Source organism: Delphinapterus leucas, chromosome 10 (genome assembly GCF_059928025.1).
Source record: "Delphinapterus leucas isolate spDelLeu-1000000601 "Yukka" chromosome 10, BTC_Dleu_Yukka2, whole genome shotgun sequence".
NCBI classification, from domain to species: domain Eukaryota; kingdom Metazoa; phylum Chordata; class Mammalia; order Artiodactyla; family Monodontidae; genus Delphinapterus; species Delphinapterus leucas.
Window position 1 is genome coordinate 56505916 of NC_143138.1, and position 24195 is coordinate 56530110.

At 46.4% G+C, this 24195-nt stretch overlaps 1 protein-coding gene across 1 annotated transcript in view; it reads left to right on the forward strand.

Annotated features, from left to right (window-relative positions):
• Positions 1-24195, forward strand: part of ITGA9 (integrin subunit alpha 9) — a 356219-nt gene that overhangs the window by 46424 nt on the left and 285600 nt on the right. The window contains exons 5-11 of the mRNA XM_022553838.3: positions 1134-1201; positions 6881-7010; positions 9609-9694; positions 12351-12419; positions 17381-17518; positions 20617-20722; positions 21491-21585. Coding sequence (XP_022409546.1) covers positions 1134-1201; positions 6881-7010; positions 9609-9694; positions 12351-12419; positions 17381-17518; positions 20617-20722; positions 21491-21585 — 692 coding nt within the window. The remainder of the gene's footprint in view (positions 1-1133; positions 1202-6880; positions 7011-9608; positions 9695-12350; positions 12420-17380; positions 17519-20616; positions 20723-21490; positions 21586-24195) is intronic.

Here is a 24195-nt window from a genome sequence, read left to right on the forward strand (position 1 = left end):
TCATTTTACTGGGTCTCTTGGACCTGAAGGTGCCCAGAGGCAGCCGTGAGCCTCTGTCCAGCAATGTCAGTTTCACATGTAATTAGAGTCACCTAAGCTGAACATCACTCCATCTCCATGCCTTTACCCATGTCATTATTTCACATGGCTTGTCACGTTCTGGGTTTTGTGTAATCACTCACTGCAAAACCTTTGATCAGCCACAGAGGTGAAAGAATGTGAATTTCTGAGTCTGCGAACTTGGATAGAATTCTGGCTTTGTGACCTCGGATGAATCACTTGAACTCTCTGAGCCTCAGGGGTTTTACCTGTTAACAAATGGTGATGATCCCTCCCAGGGATGAGGGATTGATGAGATGGTGAGTGGGCACAGCTGACACAGTGCCCAGAACATGCTAAACTTAAAATGCCAACTGAAAAATGAAATAGTAGCAACAGAGTTCCTGTTTGTTGGGTCGGAGTATTAGGAGCTGAGGGACAGGTGGGGGAAGAGAACTTATCCTGTTGTTTTCTTTTGGATCCATTTGTGGAGGGGGAAAGAGATCTCCCCTTTTCCTTCCACACAAGGAGGACAAGAGGTGTCAGTGATGGTGTCACCGTGCTCTGGGGCCGGTCTGGCGGAGTCCCCTCTTCCCACAGCCCCTGGGCTCTGAGGGCTAGTTTCTGGTCGCACGGTGGAAAGCATATTGCCTCCAGCTGGATGGAGTATCTTTTGGGGAGGCTTGGTCGTCTCCCAGGCGACTCCACACTGGGATGGCCACATCATTCCATCTCTGTGTCGTGTTTTCAGTTCTTTCTTCCTCCTGGGGCTTCCGTCCTTTCTGAAGTGAATGAGATAATTGTCACCGGCCTCCCACTTAATTACCGTGGCTGCTGCTTCTCCTTTCCCACATGCACAGAGGAAGCCCATCAGGGCACTTGGCAGCCTCACTACCTGATGGCACCAGAGCCTGGATTTTTGAGGTCTGGTGGATTCCTGAGACTTTTCTCTGCGCCCCAGTCTGGACGGCGTCCCTGGGCCGGGCCTGCGGCCGCACTCAAGAACATGCCCAGCATGCTAAGGCACTCCGCACACAACTGGCACACACTGATGAGGCTGTGGTTTGCTTCTCTTCCCTCCCCTCCCCCTCTAGAGTATAAGAAGAAGTATGGAGAGGAACATGGCTCCTGCCAGGCTGGGATAGCGGGCTTCTTCACTGAGGTGGGTATCACTCTTTGGGCCTTTCTCTTCTCTCATGGGTGTTTATTTCCTGCATGGCTTCCCATCATATGGTAGATTAAAGTCCAAGCTCTGTGTCTTGGCCCATGGGCCTGACTTTCTCCTTCACTCATCAGAGGACAACCCAGAGCTGTGGGAGGGGATGGGACAGTGAGGGGGAGAAAAGGCCTATGATACCCACTGGTTTCAGCTGCTGTTGGATCATGCCAGATCCTTACTAGCATCATTATTACAGAGGTTCCCCACACATAGTGTTTTGTGCACAAGTGCACATTTCTGTAGGTGAGCTGCACAGTAGAGGAACTGCTGTGTCAGAAGCCCTTCAAAATGTGATTTTGACACATGCTGGCAAATTGCACTCCAGAAACATTTACCAGTTGACACTCCCCCCAGTTGTGTGTCATTGTCCCTATACCCTCTAACCAATACTTAAAATTTTTGTCATTAAAAAAAATGACATTGTGTTTTAATGGCCCTTTACCTAATTATTAGTGCAGTTGAGTATCCTTTTCAAATATTGGCCATTTGTGTTTATTTTTTTCTGGAAATTGCCTGTTTATGTTCTTTGCCCATTATTATGTTATTTTTTAACTGTTGTTTTACTGATTTTTAGGATCTTGTATTTTCAATAGTAATCTCATATCTCTTGAATGTGTTACAATATTTTTCACCAGTCTTTTACCTGATTTTTAAGTTTGCTTAATGGTGTCTTTACTATATGGGCATTGAACATTCATATTTGGTCAAATCTGTCAGTCTTTTTCTTTCTGGATTCTAGACCACTCTGTTAGGAAGGTCATCCCCATCCTAAGACTATGAAATATTCATGTGTATTTTTTTCTGCCACTTTTATAGGTTAAAAAATATTTAAATCTTTAATCCATCTTAGATTTATGCGTGCAGACATTATACGGGAGAAATGAACTTCACTGTTTTCCTAAATGTGTGGTTGGTTCTTTTTTTTTTTTAAATAAATTTTTTTATTTTAATTTTTTTGGCTGCATTGGGTCTTCGTTAATGTGTGCGGGCTTTCTCTAGTGGCGGCGAACCGGGGCTACTCTTCGTTATGGTGCGTGGGCTTCTTATTGTGGTGGCTTCTCTTGTTGCGGAGCATGGGCTCTAGGCGCGCGGGCTTCAGTAGTTGTGGCTTGCGGGCTCTAGAGTGCAGGCTCAGTAATTGTGGCGCATGGGCTTAGTTGCTCCACGGCATGTGGGATTTTCCAGAACCAGGGCTCGAACCCGTGTCCCCTGCACTGGCAGGTGGATTCTATTTTTTTTTTTTTTGCGGTACACGGGCCTCTCACTGTTGTGGCCTCTCCTGTTGTGCACAGGCCCCGGACGCGCAGGCCCAGCGGCCATGGCTCACAGGCCCAGCCGCTCCGCGGCATGTGGGATCTTCCCGGACCGGGGCACGAACCCTTGTCCCCTGCATCGGCAGGCGGACTCTCAACCACTGCACCACCAGGGAAGCCTCGGCAGGCGGATTCTTAACCACTGCGCCACCAGGGAAGCCCTGGTTGGTTGTTCTGATACTGGTTTGTTAAATGTTTTCTTTGTCCCCATTGATTTGAGATACCATCCTGCCATATGCCAAGGTTACCCATCTTCCATCTCAATAAGCATATAGAGGGTGTAATTTCTATGGCTGTTGTTCCTCCATTGAGATGTAGCAAGTATGACTCAATGCAGGAAGCAGCAGGGAACTGCTATAAGTTTACAGACACAGTGATATCAGTGCTGTAAGAAAATCTATTTGGGCTTGTCTTGTGCCCAGGTGTCTGGAAGTGGGAGAGCCTGGAGGAGGCCAGGTTGGAGGCTGTGTTGTGGTCCAGCCACAAAGGGACAGGGCAGCCTATGGGATGTTTTAGGAATAAATATGATGAGGGGAGTCAGAAAATATGAAGGCAGTATCAGTGGGCTGGGTGACCAGAGGACTATGGCCACAGAGGACTGAGGCGGGGAGGAAGGAGGTTTTATGACAGGTTTCTGGGGAACAGTGGTACGGTGGAAAGGGGGCTGCCCAAGGAAGAATCCACTGGGAGAGGTAAACTGATGGGTCTGCTGTATACACATGCCATGTGAGGTGATGGGATGGGACACTCACATAGATGTTTTTAGAATCCAGCCTTGATTTGGCCAATGCTAGTATGTTTCTGAGGGGACTGGGTATGCTTAGCATAGGGCCGGGGTTGGGGGGCTCTGAGCAGAATGTCTCCTGTAGGCAGTGGGAGGAGAAAGTCAAGTCATTGCAGAAATGAGAACTCATTGGAGATGTTGGTGGGGAGCTAGGGGAGAGGAAGAGTCCCTGGGAAGGGATGTCTCCAGCCAGAGAGGGAAGACGAGGGCACTGGGGCTAGTGGGGAGGAGGAGGAGGAGGAAGGACAAGGGTGTGGAGGGGAACCCGGGGGGCCGTGCCAGCTCCGGATTACCAGAGGACCTGCTGGGACTCCAGAGCCTGAGGGAAGCAGAGTGCAGGCAGCAGTGGGGCTGATGCGTGGAGCACTGCAGGGAGCCGGGCGGCAGTGAGCAGGAGGGCTCGGTCCTGAACCGGCCACTCGGGGCCTTGGCCTCTGCTTCAGTTCCCAGGCTTTTGGCCTCCCTAAACAGGAGGTCTTTGAACTCCCAGTCTCCCTCGTTTCTGGAACTTGAGCTGTTGGAGGCCGAGCAGGAAATATGGTTGAAGGGGTCAGGCAGCAGCACTGTGCCCCTCTCCTGCCCTCCTGCTGACCTTGTCACTTGGGTTTGCCTTTGCTGGGAGCTGGGCTGTCCCTGCACAGGGCGGACAGCTGCCTCCCAAGCTGGACGTAGTTCTGTGGCCTTCCAGTCATGGCCATGTTGCCCCAAACTACTCTGGCCCAAGGCGACTGCTTGACCTGAACGTCAGTGACCCTGGCGTTATCAAAGCTGTTTGAGTTATGGACACTGCATGAATTTTAGCCCAGCGTTGAGGACAAGGGAGAACTTCCCGGGAACATATTTATTTTTGTAGCCTAGGATAACAGAGGTAGATACTTCTAAGCAGCAAGAGAAGACTTGGCCCAACCCTGCTGGTGTCAGGGCACCACTGTGAGAGCCTGGGGACATCTGGGTGGAAATCCATCCGGCACAGACTTCTGTCACAGATTCCGAGGACTATTCTGCCCCCTGCTTGTGCCAACCTACAGGGCACAGAGAAAAGCCCCCCAGGCTCCTCTCAGGCAGCTCCAGGTACCCGTGTGCCTCAGGAGGTTCTGCCCCTTGCAGAAAGGCCCATGCTGTTGATGGATGGAGTTTTGCACACATGATTTAGGCAGTGGTGGCCTTGGGCTTTTGGAGAAGCTTGCACTTCTGTGTGTTGCATTTGCATTGTCTGTTCCTGGGTGGTGAGGAGCCAAGCATTGATCACATTTTCCTGGCACTTGTGGACAGTGTCAAAAGGGCCCAGGCTGCAACCACAGTGGATGGAAAAAGCCAAATAGGAGGGAATTCCAGGGAGATGCTGTTTCCCTGCCCCCAGCCACAAGGGTCTCAGGCTGGGCCTCAGTTTACCTAGTTTGAACTGCAGGGAGAAGGGGGCATAAACAGTAAGAGGAGAGGGAGAGAAACCAAAAGCTGTTGGTTTTAAAGGTTTTTGAGGAGAGGGATGACCTTGTTTTATTCTCTTTGTAATGTTTGAGAGAGGGGATACAGTGATATGTTAGACATACATTTCTCAACTTTTATCCTGGATTAATCTGAATCATCAGAAAACAACACGTCCACTACCTGGTGTCCCCAAGAGCCTTATAGGCCTCTGGTGGTGCTCAAAGCTTTGGCTCGTGAAGAGCTGCTGGTTATGGCTGGCACTGGGGATACTGCTCATTTTGTCTTTCTGTGCTCTTTGTGTTCAGGCACTGATTACAGAGTCCTTTCTGAGCTTAAGACCAAGGAGAAAGTCTCCCTTCTCTGATGATCATTTGTCTTTCTCATGCCCCTTCTAGAACCAGCACAGTCCCTTACACAGAACAGATGACTATAAGGGGAATGAATGAATGCACTGCCCATGTTTTCCCAGGGATGTGTCCTAAGTGCAGAAAGTGATATATTTTTATAAAACAGTGAGATACCCCTGAGGGTATCCGGTTTCTCATCCTCATAGCATCCTTGGAGATGGATTGGATCTCAGAACCTTAAAGTGAAGTGCTTCTCAATGGTCATTCTTGGTCCACACCTTCATGAATTATCAACAGCAAACCATTCAGGCAGGAGTCTGGTGGCTTTCCTTCCAGCCATGCTCACACCCTGTTCTTTGGTAAGGTTCTTACCGAATTGACCATAGAACATGTGTTGTTCAAAGTATTGTCCTGATACTGCTGCTGCCACACACGTGCTCTCCTTTCTGTGTGCTCTGTCCTCCTCTCTCTGCTGTTCTATTAAGATGGCTCTGGCTTTTTCAGACATTTGCTCCCAGGGAATTCAGTGTCACTTTATGAAATGTCAACAGAAACTCAGAATTCTTAGGGCGGGATCTAGCCTCCAGGGACTTGTTGGAAACCAGCAGCTTCTGACAGTGGTGAGGCCAGCTCTGTAGAGAGGGGCCAGCCTGGAAGGATGTTTCTGAAGTATAACAGTGTGGGGACCCTAGAGGCCAAGAGTGGTGTGTGTGTGTCAGTAACAAGAGCATGACCTGTACAGTGTCCAGCATCTCCATGAGCCCAGAAGGCCTGTATCTTTGGGGTTTTTGTACAGCTGAGGGTTTTCCTCTAAAACTGCCTTTATTTTAACCCTTTTGCGTAAATTTTTTCTAAACATTCTGTACATTTCCTTGTTGCCTTACCCTGGGAATGTTTTACAAAGGGATTTGATTGATCTGTGGATCTGGTATAAGTAGGAGATGCTTAATAAATATTGTGGAGTGAAAAGTTAATGAATTTGTTAGAAAAATAATTTTTATTATTTCTTACTGCAGTGTAGATACTTTAGAAAATATAGATAATCAAAGAGAAGGGATTTCCTGTTGGGGAAGATTGGGGAAGGAAAGCCTCGATAATGTCTTTCTCTATTGGGCTTATTTCACTGAGCAGAGTGCCCTCCAAGTTCATCCATTTTGCTGCAAATGGCAAAATTTCATTCTTTTTTATGGCTGAGTCATATTCCGTTGTCTATATGTATCACATCTTCTCTATCTGTTCATCTGTGGATGGACACTTAGATTGCTTCCGTATATTGGCTATTATAAATAATGCTGCTATGAACATTGGGGTGCTTCCTGGGCCTGTTTTAATAGTAGTGCTGTGTCTTGCTGTCTGTGGTCTCTTCTCTCCCCAGTCCACATCTTTCCTGTAGTGGGCCTCTCTGCTCTCCTGTTTTCGTTGTTTTGACTTTGCAATGAGCCTTTAGTGGCCAGAAAACCCAGCTTCAGAACCATTCCTGAGAATGAGGACTGGAGGGGATTTCTCTGGAGTGTCAGTACATCTTCTTTATCCATTCATCTGTTGATGGACGCATAGGTTGCTTCCATATCTTGGCAATTGTAAATCATTATGAATATGAAATTTTTTTTATTGCTCAGGTGAAGAAATTTTCTGGTGTGGCATCTTTACTTTAATTACGAGTTCTTTGTTGTGATTGTGGGTCTCACCACACCGCCTTCTCCCCTCTTCAGTTTCCTTCCCTGTTTACCTTTAGGTTTCTCTTCCATAGGAGCTGGTGGTGATGGGTGCCCCAGGGTCATTTTATTGGGCTGGGACGGTCAAAGTGCTGAACCTCACAGACAACACCTATTTCAAACTAAATGATGAAGTGATCATGAACAGGAGGTACACCTACCTGGGTGAGTAGCTCAAGGAGGTGACAGGTAAGAAAGGGGAAGTGGGAGTGATTACCACCAAGCTTGCCAGTGATTGCTTTACTGGTGGAAAGAAGAGTTTGTTGGCTTTAACATCTGCTGTTCTACTTAGTTGCACTTTAGCCAAGGGCACCACAACATTGGGCTCCACACATATCAGGTAGAGAGAGGAGAACAAAGGACGGGACTGAATTAAAGCTGTGTGATTTAATTAAAAAACTGACAGTTGAACCTCCAAGGAAGCAAACATTTTCTTTTCCTATTTTAGCAATTACTCGGGTTCAGATGATTAGATACAAAACGAGTGTGAGAGAATCCTGTTTTTCCATGACTTTCCTTTGGATGAGGTCTCTGCTTTCTGGTCACAAAACTGGTTGCAGGTAGAAATAATAAGAACCAGAAATTAGCATGATGGATGGCAACCTAATCCTGAGGTTTAATTAAAGGCTCAGAAAAACTTTAATTTTGTTAACCGTTTTAATCCTCTAGAAGGAAGGTAGACACAACTTAAGTTAGCAGCCACCAGGCCAGAATGACTCTGGACAAGACCATGCTTATTGGCGAACAGAGAGAGGCTGTCTTTACTTGCGTAAAAGACAATTTGACATGGCTCTTTTCTTTAATTCAGGCCCTAAATGCTGTAATTCTGGGCTGAAAATGAAGCTAAATTTAGCAAGGCCTAACGATGAGAAAACAATGTTCTTTCACACTCATTACGCTTAACTTAAATCTGGGGGAGTCCCTGACACGCTTTTTGTATGGAGATTTGCTTGTGAGTTGGAAGGAGGGACTGGCTGACTTGTCTTTTCCCCTCTAAGTCTTTTGCCCAGTAGCACTGACTGTGATACCTTTACTCAGAGTCTTTGGGGTGTTTGCTGCTCTGCACGCCCAGCTCCTTAAATGCTGTCATTTATTGGGGACTTACTCCATGCCAGGCTCTGCATATGAAAGAAACCGAGGTACAAAGAAGTCATTTAACTTGCCGAGGTCCCATGGTTCATCAGTAGCAAAGTGGGGGTTTAAACCTGTGGTTTCTGAGCCCAGAGTCTAGGTGCTGAGCTGCCCACCTGTGTATGCTCTGCAGACAGTCCCGCCCGCTGGTGTGGACCCCTCGCTGGGCTGGGAGCACCTTGGAGGAGGGGAGTTTGTCTGACATTTCCAGGACTTGGTATAGTGTCTGGTGCAGAAGAGGGAGTCAACACATGTTTATTAGGTCAGAGAATGAAGAGAAGGCAGAAAAGAACCCAGTTTGGACGTGGCTTTAGGGTCGATAGGTCCTCTGAGCCTCAGGGCCCGTGGCTCCTTCCTGTGTGCCAAGTAGAGGCCTTCATGCTGCGGGATTGCAAGGCTCACTTGAAGCTTTGATGTCACTCATAATAGTCTTAGGGAATGTGAGCCTCCAGTCTGAGAGAAATCAGCCACCTGGTGAGTAAGAGTTGATCATAATATGACACCATTACAAAATGCAAGCAGCTTATGGTCATAACATTAGGGTTTGAGGATGAGGAAAAGGTTTGTAGAATATACAGCAGCCTGTACAGGGTTTTTACTGCCTCTGTAAAGGGCAGTACAGGGCTTTACTGTACAGGGCTCTCAGAAAGCAGGAGACATTTAGACTAAGCTCAGACAACTTTTACCTTTGTTTCTAGATTCTTTCTGCGTCCGCGGATTCTTTGCTCAGTCATCCATCTATCCACCGACCCACTGTCAGCTTTTTTCTGGCTCTTCTTAGGAGGGGGTGTGCATAATGGTTCACGGCAAGGGATTTGGAGACACACAGATTGGATTTGAATCTTGCTGTGTGATCTTGGGTGTGTTGCTTACCCACATTTAGTCCCTGTTTCCGTATCTGTGAAATAGAGTTGGGAGATTAAAAGAGACAGTGGCATCTGAAGACATGTGTAAGAATGTTCATAGCAGCTTTATTCACAGTAAAGCTGAAATAACTGGAAACAACCTAAATGCCCAGCAATGGGAGAATAAAGACATTATGATATCATCATACAATGGAACATACTCATCCATAAAAAGAAACTAGTACCATACTCAACAGCATGGATGAACCTCACACAAGTTACACTGAGGGAAGTTTGGAACAGGCACACGTAATATATGGTGACAGAAATCAGGAGAGGGGTGACCCGTGCAGGGGGAGGGTAGTGACTGGGAGAGGGAATGAGGGAATGTTTTGGGCTCGTGGTTCTGTGGTTATAGTCACTCTGGCTGGTGATGTCCATGTGTACACACTTGTTAAATTCTACACTTTAGATATGTGTACTTTACTGTATGAAAATTGTATCTCAAAAAGGAAAAAATAGATGTGGAGTATTTAGCACAGCATCTGTTCCAAAGAGGACACTCAGAAAGCACTCTTTCCTGCCCTGGAGTCCTTGTGAACGTGTCTTTTTGTGAGATGAGCCATTCCAGCGTGAGAAGACTGACAGCTGCCATTTATTCCCTGATAATTTATGTTCCAAGAATAACTGGATCATAATTGTCTAGATAAGGGATGCTTGAGAAGCATTGTCCTCTGATGGATCTTCTTTCTCCACCCCTTCCTTGGTTTCTCCCCATCTTCTGCAGGTTATGCAGTTACTGCCGGACACTTTTCTCATGTGTCCACCACCGATGTGGTAGGAGGTGCCCCTCAGGATGAAGGCATTGGGAAGGTGAGGAGCAAAGTCTACGGAATAGCACGGGGTCAGATGGGGGGAGCATGCTGCCGCTCTTTTTGAGGTTTGTCAGTTCACTTTGATATGAACATTCTGCTGGGCGGCTGGCAGGTAAGTGATGAAATATTGAGGAATCATCTGTTCATCTCCAACAGCCTCTTTTGAGAATTTACTTTGAAAGCTTCATCCGAGTATGAATACTATTCCCAGACCTCTCCATTCTCTGCACTTTGTCATCTGAGAATGTTTTTCATGGCTGATGCTGTGTGTGTGAGAGATGATTAAGATTGACCCGTGGTATTGTGCCATTCTCCAAATAAAGGGTGTCCAGTGCTACCCGACTTCAAACCCTCCCCTCTCCCAAATCCTTTCCAAGTTGGACTTAATGGAACCAGGTCTAATCCCAGATATCTTTGGGCCCTTTTTATTTATCTTTAGGCCTAGATTCTCACATTTTTTCCTCCAATGTTTTAGAAACAAGACCAATTCAGCCCGGAGGCTAGACTGGGAATATACGGGTCTCTTTCCCTAAAGTATCTGCCCAGAGTGTAGAAAAGACCCCATGGATCTAGGACCATCAGAATCCCTTTGGGAATCATGGCATCTATGGGGCCTGAAATATGGAGGACTATGTTTGTTGGATCTTTAGCTCCAGGCTACAGGAAGTCCAGTTGAGTCGATCCAGATGAGTCAGGAATATGCATTTTAACAAGCTCCATAGTTTGTTTGATAGTTACGACTGAAGAGAGGAATGGTCTTTGGGTCAGAGCCCCTAAGGAGTGGACCTTTGATAGAATCTGGCTATATCTCTGGGGGCTTGGAAAAGTGGATTCTGGAGAGGCCCCGACAGAGACCACTGGTAACTGGAGCGTTCGGCCAGGATGTCAGTCTGATCAGCGGACAAGGCGTGACTGCTGGGCATTCATGAGGGTCGTTTTCCTGGATCCTCCTGGGCAGGAGTTAGGAGTCAACACTCAGATTTCTGGAGCACATGCCTCCCTCCCTGTTAACACCGATGCTATTTTCCTTGAAAACGAAGCCACGGTAAAAACCCAGGGCCCTGAGCACAGGGGCGGTGTGCAGATGAACTCTGATAACTTACAGCAAGGGGTGAGTCTTTCCAAGTCACATGAATTCTTCTGTGTGGTGGAGGGACAGAGCCAAGGGCTGTCCCCACATTGATAATCTCTTCTGGGGGAGGAACTGCGTGTGACCAGGCATCTCTGTAGCCGGTAAACACGCCTACCTCCCAATTCACAGCAGTGTGGATGCCTCAGTGCTGCTGACAGCAGCTTTGTTTTGTTTTAAATCACCAGTTACAGAAAACTTGATCTAATTGTCTTCTCTTCAGGTGTTTGGGATAACTGTATAGTCCCTGTCAAACCTTAGGATGAGAATGGTACTTAAAACTGATAGAGCCAGGCAGAGAGCACCCTGGATCTAGTTAACAAAGATGAACATAAAAATGCTGCTTTCAGCTGGAGCCCCTGAGAGGTGCTGGGGAGACTGGTCGTAGTTGGCAAAGTTGCTGACGGTTCCACATTGCCAGGCATGGGAGCTGGTACAGACTTGCTTCCCAAGGACCCCAGGATGGCTCTCTGGCCTTCAGGATCTTGGTGGTTATCGTTTCTGGTATTGGGGCAGGAAGGCATTCACACTAAGATGGTGATTCCTGACCCCATGGGAGGCTCCCTGACACTGGTTCTCATGGGACACTCACTCTTCCCTTAAGATGCAACTTGAAAAAGAACTTCCACACTCATTTCATTTAGGAAGTTCTACACAAACAGTCCTTTCTGTGGTAGAGATTCATGGTGTAAATGCACAGGCTAAAGTCTTTGAAAGGTCCCCAGTAAAGGAATTTATTCAATGTTTAACTCTGGCATTTTGCAAACTAAACTCATATTTACCCAAGCAGATCTCATGACACTAACGTTCTGTGGAATCACTTTGTCTAAAATGCTCACGTCCATCCCTTCTCTTACACAGTTGGCCCTCCCTACCTGCGGGTTTCCACATCTGTGGATTCAAACAAACATGGATGGAAAATATTTGGGGAAAAAATTCTAGAAAGTTCTAAAAGCAAATCTTGAATTTGCCACACAACTATTTACATAGCATTTACACTGTATTTACAACTGTTTACATAGTATTTACATTGTGTTAGATAGTCTAAGTAATGTAGGGATGATTGCCTAGGTTATATGCAAACACTACGCCATTTTACTTAAGGGACTTGAGCATCTGTGGATTTTGCTATCCTGGGGGTCCTGGAACCAATCCCCCACAGACGCCAAGGGATGACTGTATTGTGATACCTGCTAAAGCTCTAACTAATAGGAAGGAAGGAAGTGTTTCGAGGAAGAAAATCCTTTTCCCAGGAGTTGACATTTTGGTAGTAATTTGGAAGCTCCTTGGGTCTTACTGGGCATGGCTCCCGTAAACAGTGTGGCTCAGGAGGCATGGAGGTGATTTCTGCCTCAGGATTGAAGGACAGTTTCTTTGCAGAGTGCGTAAAATGATTTGTCATCAGTTAGTGTAGGCACATCTGCATGTGTCTGGTCAGGCATTTGCATAAAACTCCCAGAAGGATGCTGATAAATATCTTTGGTCATTGCTTCCATCTTAACTGGATTTTTTTTTCCTTCCATAGGTTTATATTTTTAGAGCTGACCGAAGATCAGGCACCTTAATTAAGATTTTTCAGGCATCAGGTAAAAAGGTGAGATCCTTGGGATTAGTGTCTTGTTTGTTTGTTTGAGAGATGTCATCATGTGGGAATCAGTTCTTACTTTTTAGAATATTGGTTTAAAGGCCCATCTGTGCCCTACATTTACATGGCACGTTCAGTTGCCTGTTGGAGCCATTACCTTCTCAGCATTGTGTGTGAACTGCAGATTCCTGGGATTCACGCGTGCTGAGACGGGGAGTGAGATGAGTTTGTACACAGCCAAGTTACAGCACAGAGGTCTAAAAGGTTGTCCACGGTTCAGATACTCATCAAAATGACTATGTGCTCTGTTTCTTTCTGCCTTTATCTTTCTGCCTCTCTGTCCCTCTCCATCTGTCTTTCTCCCAGCTCCAGAGAGATAAGGCATTGTTGAGTACAGATACATGACCGATTACTTTCAAAGGAGGCAGGCAGATAGATGGTTTTCACTCTCCCTATCTCACCAACCCAAAGCCACCCCTCCTGCTTACATCCCAAGCCCTCTGCCACCATTGCCATGGGAACGGTTGCGACACAAAAAACAGATATCACCCGGTTCCTTTTAGAACTTTGAAATAGAAATAGCTGGGGAAGGCTGCCCTGAAATTAGTCCTGGGCAAGGTTTATCTGCCTGTGTCATCTTATTATCCTTACCCTATTGCTAATTCAACATTTCCTGCAAGTTTCCATTATATTGCACCATAGTCTGAAATTAAGCCAGGTAGAGATTCCTTTGATTAATAACGCACCATTTTTCATGGGCTCATCAGTGGTGCACACCTTGGCATGGCTTCGATGGGCAGGATTATTTGGTAAGATTGGCCGCTCTAAGAGGAGACAAGTTTAGGTGGGGAGGTGAAGGGGGTGATTTGAAGAGTTGTCTTGGTAGAGGCCTTAGTGAGCTCGGGGAAGAAGAACAGGACTTGGGACTTGGGAGGGAGATTTGAGGAGATAGGTAAAATTGCCTTCTGACATTGTCCTACCATCACACTAAGAAGAGGGGGAAAAAATGATGTTTCCATCCTGGGTGGGCCATGTGCCCCAGTTCAGGTCCTGCTGTGTTAGACCTGCCTCATGCCAGCCTGGCACCATTGCATATTGTTCTGATGGGGAGTCATAGTCTGAGTTCCAAAAATCCCACTCACAAGTAGAGCTTTTTGCAGTTTTAACAGCCATCATGTGTATTTTTAGTATATAACTGTCATAACCTTTTCAATAAAAAATACATCACCAAACTCAGTTTTGTGAGGTTTTCCCTGAGGGCAGCTCTGCGTTCCCCCCCGGGAACTATGCAAGCCTGTGTTATTTTAACATTTCCAAAACCCCAAAGCAACAACACTGGAAGAAGACTGTGAGCAATTCTGCAAAAAAGGATTTCCAAGCACCTCTAAAGTTAGAAAATAAATAACCCCGTGCCATTTCTGAGGAAGAGTCCCAAAGAGCAAGTAGGGTGTAAATGCTGCTAAGCCTAACATTTTAGCTCTTTATCCAAAAAAAATAAATGGGTGAGTTTTCCTGTGGAAAACCCTCCCTCCCTCTGCTACCCTTCCAATGTACCTCGGCTTGACAGCATGAAATTATCCCTCCCCAGCTTTATTGAGATATAATTGATATATAACACGTTTAAGGTGTACAGTGTGATGACTTGGTACATGTATATATTGTGAAATGATGACCACACTGAGGTTTGCTAACACATCTATCTTATGTAACTACTATTATTTTTAGGGAGTCTTTAAAGTGAATTGTGGGGCTTAAACACACTTATCACCCTATTTTTTTTTCTTAATTTATTTCTCTTTTTTTTGCTGCACTTTGTGGTATGCGGGATCTTAGTTCCCCAAGCAGGGATCAAACCCATGCCCCCTGCAGTGCGAGTATGGAGTCTTAACCACTGGACCACCAGGGAAGTCCCTATCACCCTAGTTTTAGAATATTTTCATGTTCAGCTGTCACCGTGCCTCCCCCCTGCTTCCTGTGTCCCCACCTCCACTGCCCGCTGCCTGTGCCCAGGACAGGCCCAGCTGATGCTGGTCATCCTGGTGTAAACAACAGTCTATAATTGAGCCCTTTCTCTTTCCCAGAACCCTCCCTGTTTGGATGATAGCTTTCATGGCTACCCATCTGTGTCTGGGTCATGGGCAGGTTTGGGGGAGCAGATTTGAGAGTGGGTGACGTGAGAGCGAAAGGTTTGAGAATCTGCTTTTCCAAGTTTCCCGAGGACATGATGACGTGGGTTCCAGCACAGACCAACCTGCAGATCAGCTTGAGTGTCCTCATTATGACACGACAGGGCTCCCTGAAGAGGAGACCATGGGCCAGCTGTCTCACCTCCCAGCTCCAGAGCTGCCATTCATTTTCCTTGGGGCTTTTCTCACCCTCACCTTGAACCATTGTAACATATGTCCTTCACTCTGCCATCTTGTTTCACCATCTTCCAGCTTTACCCCCGTCATCATCTTTCTGATTACTCTCTTTAGACATCTTATTCTGCTTGTGCCAGAAGAAATGAGAAATTCTTGTCCCACTGACTTCTCCATTATTTCAGTGGGAAAGGACATGACCCCAGGCTTTCAAAGGATGCCTTTGCTTTACCCCTGTGTCCAGAGCCACACATAGAGGAGGGTTCTGACTCAGGAAACCCCTGACCCACTTCTGCTTCCCTGTGGCCAGAATCTGGTCAGAGAGTTCTGTCTCCTGGCCATAAGAGAGACAAAACCCCAAATGGTTCTGGTCTTTACTGGTTGACATCCTTCGTATAGTGCACATAAGAAATCACCAATACATGTGCAATTCCACTGCTATGACATGTGTCCTCATATTTCCAGGGTGATGGGAGAGCTCTGATCAAGGAACACTCACCCCAAAGCATGTCGTTGCCCTATCGAAGTTTCATTGCAATAATTGAGTATGTGAAGTGTTTATATGTCAAAACTTAGATAGGAAACTTCACGTACGGGGATTTCTGATTGAACACCGATGAAGATGCCAAGTTAAATAGACCATTGGAATGAAACAAATAGTTCCCCTGGGACTCAGCCAGAGAGAACAGCCAGCAGCTTCGGTCTTCAGGGCCTTGCCTGGGTCTTAGCGGTTTCTTTTACTAAAGTCAAGATAGAGACATTGGCAAGGCCACTGAATTGGTGACTGTCAACTGGTTTCTGCCCACCCCCCACCCCATGATTCTGAAACTTCCCCGTGCCCTTCTCCCTTGGGAAGGGGGCAGGTGGGGATGGGGGTTGGGTGGAAGTGACCTCGGCACGTGATTGGGAGGGACTTGAGTCCTTTCCCAGGCTGAGCTGCAGGAAATAGACCAAAGTACCCTCCACCTCTCTCAAACTCCCCTGGGTTAGCTACCAACAAACAGCAAAAGAAAATGCTTGTTCATGCCTGTAAAACCAGAGCCCTTTTATTTGAAAACATTTATTTTAAAAGGATAGATTTTTTTTTTTTTTTTTAAATTAAAAACAGAGGTCGCCCACTGGCAGCCTTTGGAAAGGGTACAGCCTACAAAAATTTTCATTTGGCCTGCATGGTATGTTTGTTTATTATTTTTTAATATGAATTATTTGTCAGCATTTTAAAGATAGGCAATTCAAATAAAATTTTAGAGCTTTGGTTTCTCTTGAAAAATGAGATGGTTGGCTTTTTCTGGGTCAGTCAGGAGTTGACTGCCCCTGGGTGGGGATTGCTCCTTTAGCTGGGTCTGTGGACCTAGTTTGCATCAGTCTCCATCATTCTCTGTTGTTTCTTAGACACAGAAGCTGAGTGTCACTCGCCACCTGTAAGCATGCCCGCACTGTTGTTTGCTTTTTCCTTATACCTGTTATATCACCTGCCTGGATCCCATTGGATTGTGTTTAAGACCCCCAATTTAAAATAACAGGTACTAAGTCAGAGAAAGACAAAGCACATTATACCACTTATATGTGGAATCTAAAAAAATGATACAAATGAACTTATTTACAAAACAGAAATAGACTCACAGACATAGAAACCAAATTTGGGATACCAAAGGGGAAAGGTGGTGGCGGGAGGGATAAATTAGGAGTTTGAGATTAACAGAAACACATTACTATATATGAAATAGATAAACAACAAGGGCCTACTGTGTAGCACAGGGAACTATATTCAGTATCCTGATTGAATATAATTGAATATAGTAATCGAATATATATTGAATATAGTAATAACATATAATGGGAAAGAATCTAAAAAAGTATGTATATATATTTATATATGGAAAAGAATTTTTTCAGATTCTTTTCCATATATATGTATACATATACATGTATAACTGAATCACTTTGCTGTACACCTGAAATAATACGTTGTAAATCAACTATACTTCAATTAAAAAAATAGTAAAAAATAAAATAACAGGTACTGAATTAAGCTATGATTAAGCCAATATAACCTGGCTGTTTTCCCTCATCCTCCAAATGGTCTTCTGAGTTGTACCTTTTTCTGTTACTTCAACTCACGCCTTCCTAACCAGTCTTCAGCTATGCCCAAGACTGGGCGAGGGTAATCTGTTTCCCATATAACATTTATTTTCATGCCTGCCTTGTATTGTGAAATTCCATATTCTTAACTTGCTTGGCCTTGTAAAATGTCTGATACACGAGGCACTTTTATTATGGCTGTAACCTATGTCTGCAGCCTCAGCTTGCATTTGTAAAAGCAGTATCTTGTTCTCCAGGGATCAGTCCATTTGTTTCCCCCTTGGTGGGGCTCCAAGCCAGTGAACGTGGGTCTCACTTTGACCGGGGGGCCCACGTGGCTGCCAGGAGGCCAGGGGAGTCGGGATCTCACCATGCCCAGGCATTCTGGTTTCCAGGGTGGCATGGCTGGCACAGCCTCCGAGGGGCTTGGGAGCAGATGTTTGTCAGGCTGGGCATCTGGAGGAAGGCAGGGACCTTGTGTGTGAGGACGGACACTGAACGCTTTGTTGCAACTTGACTTGGTTGCAGATGGGCTCTTACTTCGGCTCCTCCTTATGCGCAGTTGACCTGAACGTGGACGGCCTCTCTGACCTGCTCGTGGGGGCCCCCATGTTTTCTGAGATCAGGGACGAAGGGCAGGTCACTGTCTACATCAACAGAGGAAACGTGAGTACAGAGCTGGGCAACATGTGGACAGGGTGTAGGAGAGGGATGTTGGCCCGGGGGGAGTAGTGACTGAGCCCCATCACCCAGAGGAGGTAAAAAGACACGCTTCTTACCTTCAGAAAGCTCCGTGTTCCATCAATGGAAAGTTATACTCAGTGTTATGACTGCAAACATACAGGGGTCCAGAAAAATCTTAATGACTAAAGTTGAATGATTCCTATGTACCAGGAACCGTTTCTCCTGCTTCCTGTGAATGATTTCAGCGACATGTGCACGTGGTATCGGGGGTCCCCATTTTTCAGGTGAAAAAACTGAGGCTCAGAGAGGTTAAGTCACTTGCCCCAAATCACACAGATAAGAAGCAGTGGGGCTGGGATTTGAACATAGGCAAACTGGCTTTGGAGGTGGCATGCTTCATCTCTCTTATTTTGTCTCCTTGGGACTATATACACACCTGCCCACGGAGGCAGAGAAGCCTTCTCAGAGGACATGATGGCTGGGAGGAATCTTGAAGAAAAATGGGAGTTAGGTAGACAGGCGGGAGTGGGCTGGGAGCTGGGCAAGTAGATTGAGGTGTGAGGCAGTGGGACCATAGTTCAGCGTGTTGGGACTGGGAGGAGTGGAGGGGGGCCACCCCAGTGGCCAAGGGCTATAGTCACGATGTCCCTTATTCTGCAGAACCATGAAAAGGATGTGGCCGAGTCAGAAAGATGTCTCTGCAGCACAGTGGAGGGTGGGTGGGGGCAGGGGCTGAGGGGCAGCAGTGCACCCGTGGGTGCAGGAGACCAATGAGAAAGTAGAATCTTTTCAGGATCTAGAAGAAAGAATATTCAACAAGAGGGAAATGGTTAAATGAATAAATCCTGTGACCACCAGCCTTTAGCTAACATGAGAAAATGTTTATGAGATAATCAGTGAAAAAGCAGGATAAAGACTGCAGGTACAAACAACCTTTAAAAATGTACAAAATACATAGAGAATGTTAATAGATCCCTCTAGGTGGTGATGCTTGGGTAGATATTTAGCTTTATCTTTATCCAAACAGTGAGAATGTAATTCTTTCATAATCAAAAAAGTCAGTAAAAGTGTACTTTTAAGTGGTGACCAAGGTGTTAGCTATCCTATTCGGGAGGGGGTGGTGGTGTTTAGCTATAACTAGGTGGGCAGATGCCAGAAAGGGCAGTTATTTAAAGAGGAGCCAGGGGAAGTTAGAGCTTTGAGCTTTCTTGGATGTTTGCAAACTCTTTGGGAAGGTGGATCTAAAACCTGGGAGGAAAGATGCTTCCTGGTACCTGTTGGAACAACTCATGGCACCTGCATCTGCACTGACCTTCCAGGAAGGGGGACAAGGCAGGTGAGGGGAGAAATGAGGTGGTCGTTATGGAGATGAGAACAGCCGGCATTCAGTAGCTGCTGGCGACCATATATGCAAGAGACTGCTGCGTTTGCATGGGTGTTAACTTGTCAGGCAATAAGGTGATCAGCCCAACAGCCCCAGGACATGGAATCTTGGAGCAGGATAATCCCCCAGACCTTCTGCGGCAGCTGGCACCCACACATCCCACCCCAAGTCAATGTTTCTTAATACCATGTGGTTACCCTAAGTACAAGGGTATTCTTATTTCTGTTGAATTTCATCTTATGTGATTAATGATTGCAGGGCAGTGTGGAGGAGTGGGAATAAATGATGACTTGCCTTTGAATCTTGGTGTCGCCACTTACTAGCCTGTGTGATGTGGACAAATAGCTTGAAACCAGCAGCTCAGTTTCCTCATCTGTAAAGTGGGAAGAGTCATAAAGGTCTTTCTTATAGAGTCACTGTGTGATTTAAATGAGGATGTGGATATACAGTGCCTGGTACATACAAGGAATCAATGTTTCTCTCTTTCTTCACCACACTGATGGGAAGAAATCAACACATTTGTGTTGTGGGGCAGAGGTTTTGGTGACTTAAGAACTCATCACATCTTTACTGTTTGCAAGTTGTTTGAGTACAGTGGAAAAAAAATTTAGTTGTAATGAAAGCTTTGGGATGGCTTGTGGATGTACAGTGGGTCTGAGTGCCTCTACCTGGGGGCAGGGTTAGACACTCTTGTGCCTCAAAACATCGTGTGTGTGTGTTTTTAAATATTTTATTTATTCATTCATTCATTCATTCATGGCTGCATTGGGTCCTAGTTGCAGTGCACAGGATCTTCTCTGCGCTCAGACTTCTCTAGTTGTGGCGCGCCGTCTGCAGAGTGCGTGGGCTCTGTAGTTTGCGGCAGGCGGGCTCTCTAGTTGAGGTGCCCGGGCTTAGTTGCCCTGTGACATGTGGGATCTTAGTTCCCTGACTAGGGATCGAACCCACGTCCCCTGCATTGGAAGGCAGATTCTTAACCACTGGACCACCAGGGAAGTCCCTCAGATGGTGTTTTAACGCTCTGATAGTCATGTGTCAATGATTTGGGGGTAAAGTGGGCATGGCTTTTAGTGACACCATCACCATTGACCCCTCCCTCTGTTGGTTGGTGTTTGCTTAGGAAATCCAAACCACACATGAAAATGGGCACAGTCGTGTGTTCTGTTATCACTGCTCCCACCCCTTAACCAAGAATTATTGGGTGTTGGGTTTTCTGAACCATGATTCCCTCTGCCAAGATTACTAATACATGCACCCTACAAAACAGCTTTATAAATTTGTACCAGAAGGCAGAGGAGAGCAGAAATGGAAATATGTACTCCCTCTAAAACAACTTTGGGGATATCGCGGGGGGAGGAGACTGTGGGGACAAGCAGGTAGGTTGGTTAATAGGTTGGTGTATAGAGCATTAGGACAAGGGAGAGGTTTAGTCATCAGTGGCCAGCAGTGGGTCTCCTTCCCTCTAAAATGCATCTCAGGTGATAGGAGACCTTCATGGCACCCAGGTGGAAGGAGCTCATTTGGCCACCACCGGGTGTTGGGGGGGGGATGTTTGGGTGCCTGGGATTCTGCCCAGGTGTTTCCTGTCCATGGGTGTGCTGCAGGGCAGGGCGGCATTCCCGGCTCTGTTTTTTCATTCTTTTTTTGGTTATTCTGTTTGTTTTGTTTCCCGTTTTCCCTCCATCCTGTTTCCCAGGGAGCCCTGGAGGAGCAGCTGGCCCTGAGTGGGGATGGCGCCTACAATGCACACTTTGGGGAGAGCATCGCCAGCCTGGGTGACCTCGATGATGACGGGTTCCCAGGTCAGTGAGCTCGTACCTGCCCTCTAACTTGCCCCTGTCGTGGGCGCTCCGGGGTCTACCTGCCCATGGCAAGGCCCATCCATGTACACTGGGGAGAGGACGCCTGTTAGAAACCACATTTTCTGTGTAGACACAGGGCTGAGCCCTGAGCCCACTGGAGTTTTGCTTCCATGAAATCCCTTCTCATCAGCTCAGTGTTCTTTGCTATGTGTTTGTGGTGCAGTGAACGTTGCGGCTGGTCCATAGGGGCTTCTATGGTGGCCAAGTCTGAACCAGCTTCCTCTCACTACAAACCTTGCTTGTTTCTGAGCCTCTGATGCTCCACGATGCTCTGAGAGCATGGAGGAAGATCTAGTTGTCAGTTTGTGAGAGTAACGTTGATTTTTTTGGTAAAGGGAATACCATTTTATATAATTCCTTTACCCAAGAACAGAGTTGACTTTCTCAGTTATGCAATAACCATTGTCTATGGAGTTCCCTTCTCAGACAGACATTAGGGTGGGTGGTTGATATTTGCATTTCTTTTATTGGTTAGATCAATAATTTATTCCTATGAGGATGAGGGAGAAATTTTCTGGAACTAACCTCTTCTCAGCTTCTATAATTTTCTTTCTACTTTTTTTTTTTCCTGCTGCTAAGAGATCATGTGCCTAGTTTAATGCTTGAACAAGCAACAACCAAGAAATTTCTAGACATCATGGCAGGAATTAGAGAATCCACCATTATGTTAATGGCTTTTCTAACCCAGAGCTGCTTTTCTCCCCCTAGATGTGGCCATTGGCGCACCCAAGGAGGATGACTTTTCAGGAGCGGTGTACATCTATCACGGTGATGCCGGTGGGATGGTCCCTCAGTACTCCATGGTAATTGGTGTGAAAGTGTCATGGTTGCTGTTCATACATTCATTCCACAGATACATACAACACACGGTGTTGTTCCTGCGTTCATCTTCCCCCCCCCTCCAGTGGAAGACACAAACCATTGAGACTGCTTTTTAAATCAAAACATATTTATAGACTCCCGAGTTTGCTTATATCCAGGGAGGCATTCTGCCTACAAAAGATAAGATCCAAATTCTTAGCCAGAGTTAGAATGATTTATGTAAGAAGAGGTGGATTGCTTTTTCTGGTTACTGCTTTGTCAACCATCTGTGCTAAGCCAAAGGAATATCTTGTAAAATATAATCTAGAAAGACAGTGGTCCATGGAGGAGGGACATGAAAGCTGTCACAGGGCTGTTGTCATAGTTGGCATTAAAACGGGGAGCTGGTCAAAGCCCTGGCCTCGTGCCCCAGACTTGGGAACGTGGAAGTGGTGAGTTCTGTTTTTTGCCATATCAGCTTGGAGTTCAGTCTTGCTGATGGTGTCAAGCCCAGCCCCTGGGAAAAAAGGAAGTCACTCTCTGGACAGAAGCATGGTCAGGATGTTTGTGGATGTTTGCATGTAGAGTGGCACAGGCCTGGGTCTTTCTCCCAGTGGGTCAGCAACAGAAAGGGACTGAGCATATGTCAAGAAATTTCCAATCAGCACCTGCTGATTTACTGAACATTTACTATGTGCTTACCGCCTCCTATTCATGCTGACATTTCTCGTCACCAAGAAGCTTGCCTTGTATCTTGATTATTGCGAAGGAAACAAGACTTTGAACTGAGTCCTGTTCTTATAAAACATTCTATAACATGAAATAGGAAAGTATCGAAAGTTGTCCACGTACTAAAGTCTCTAGGTAAGAAAAGGCTTTGCAAGTTGATTTTAAGAGGCAATGCTTATGTGTAAGTTCAAGGTGTACGTTCCTAATTGTTCTTCCTGCAGCAGATATGAGTTAGCTAATGAAGGGTTGAGGGCTGGCTGGTTTGCTGCCACTTGAGCCCAGATTCTCTCTGCTGGGCCTCCTGCTTAGCTCCGTAACTCTTGAAAGAGGCAGTTGCCAGGGGAGGTGCTGGCGAGAGCAGGGATGCTTCCTGAGCACCTGCTCTGCCCTCTCACCTTTAGTCCTCAGAATAGCCCTGTGAGATGGGCACCTTGGTTATCACCTTTTATTTACAAGGTGACTCCAGGCCAGGGAGGTTAATTAACATGCCTATGGTCACCAGCTAGGAAATGGCAATTTGACCATGAACCTTTGCCAGTCTGTCTCCCAAACCTCTTACTGCAACCACCGCCCTCAACTCCACATCGGGAAAAAGGAACGCTCAGGGAAGCTCAGTTGGAAAACTCAGAACTATGGAAGTTTATTTGTCTGTGAGGCATATATACTCTGAGGGGCATTTATCTACATGGACCATCCTCTGTGCATTAGAAATGAGTAGTGGTGGGAATAAACTCCTAGAGGATTTAGCTGAGGTGGCAGGAGGAAGAGGGCTCTGGGCACAGTTTGGGGGCCACATCCGTGTCTCAGGTGCTGCTCTACCCTGGGTCAGGGATGCTGTTCCCACTGTCACAAGCTGAAAGTCATCCAGGGAGCAGCCATCCTTGTGCCGCCATCGAGGTCACTCTCCATGCTTCCTCCTGGAAGCTTGTTCCCGGACCTGGGAAGCTAATCACACAGAGAGGCAGCCTGTGAGAGACCCCCAGCTTCCCCTCCTCTGGCGGCCCTCTCGTGTTTGTTGTGTTGCTGGGCAGACTCCCTGCAGAGAACTGAGGTATAAATTTTGTGGTCAGCGCGGATCGTCTTTAGTAGGAAGCAGGGATCAGCAGCTGGACCCGTCCTGCCTTTGTCAGCACGCAGCCTGGCTCATTAGCTCTAACAAAGAGAAGTGGTTTGGGGCTCTTTAAAAAAAAAAAAGAAAGAAAAAAAGAAACAACCATGATTACACGTTTCCAGACTCCTAATATGTATGTGATAAGGTTTGTGATTTTAAAGGAAGAAAAATCCTTTAACGCCAGGTTCTCTCCAGGGCCCAGGTCTGGACAGAGCGGGCATTGTGTGGGTGAACTACAGGAGGAAGTCAGAAACAAGCCTGGGCAAGGGAATCGCTTTTCTTTGGCCCAGATTGGTGTTATTTCTGCTGGATGCATTGTGAGATCAGGGTCTAAAGTTCTTCCATATAACTCTAACTCATTCCTCTTTCTCGAGTTTACCATGAAAAGTGTTGATTTTAAGATCCTCGTGCGCCTTTCTCAATTTGAGAGCCCTCCAGGCATGTCACGGCGGCCCCTGTGATCTTTCTCCTGCCATCAGGACACCGCATGTAAACCTGGTGAAGTGGAGGTTTCCCAAGGCTCCTGGTTTTCATTTAGAGTTATTAGCATCGAGCAGACTTATCTTCCTGGCTTTATGGCCTAATGGCCTGCAGATGTCTGTGGGATAACTTAAGCCTGCATCGCCACCCCCAAAAGGACCACCCCTTCACTCTTCCCTGCTTGTCTCAGCCACAGCATACCTTAGAAATGCAAACCCAGGGCAAGCTGCTGCTCGCGTCATTGGACCTCAGAGCCGAGATGGTCTGCTTCAAGATGTGACTTTTAAGAAAC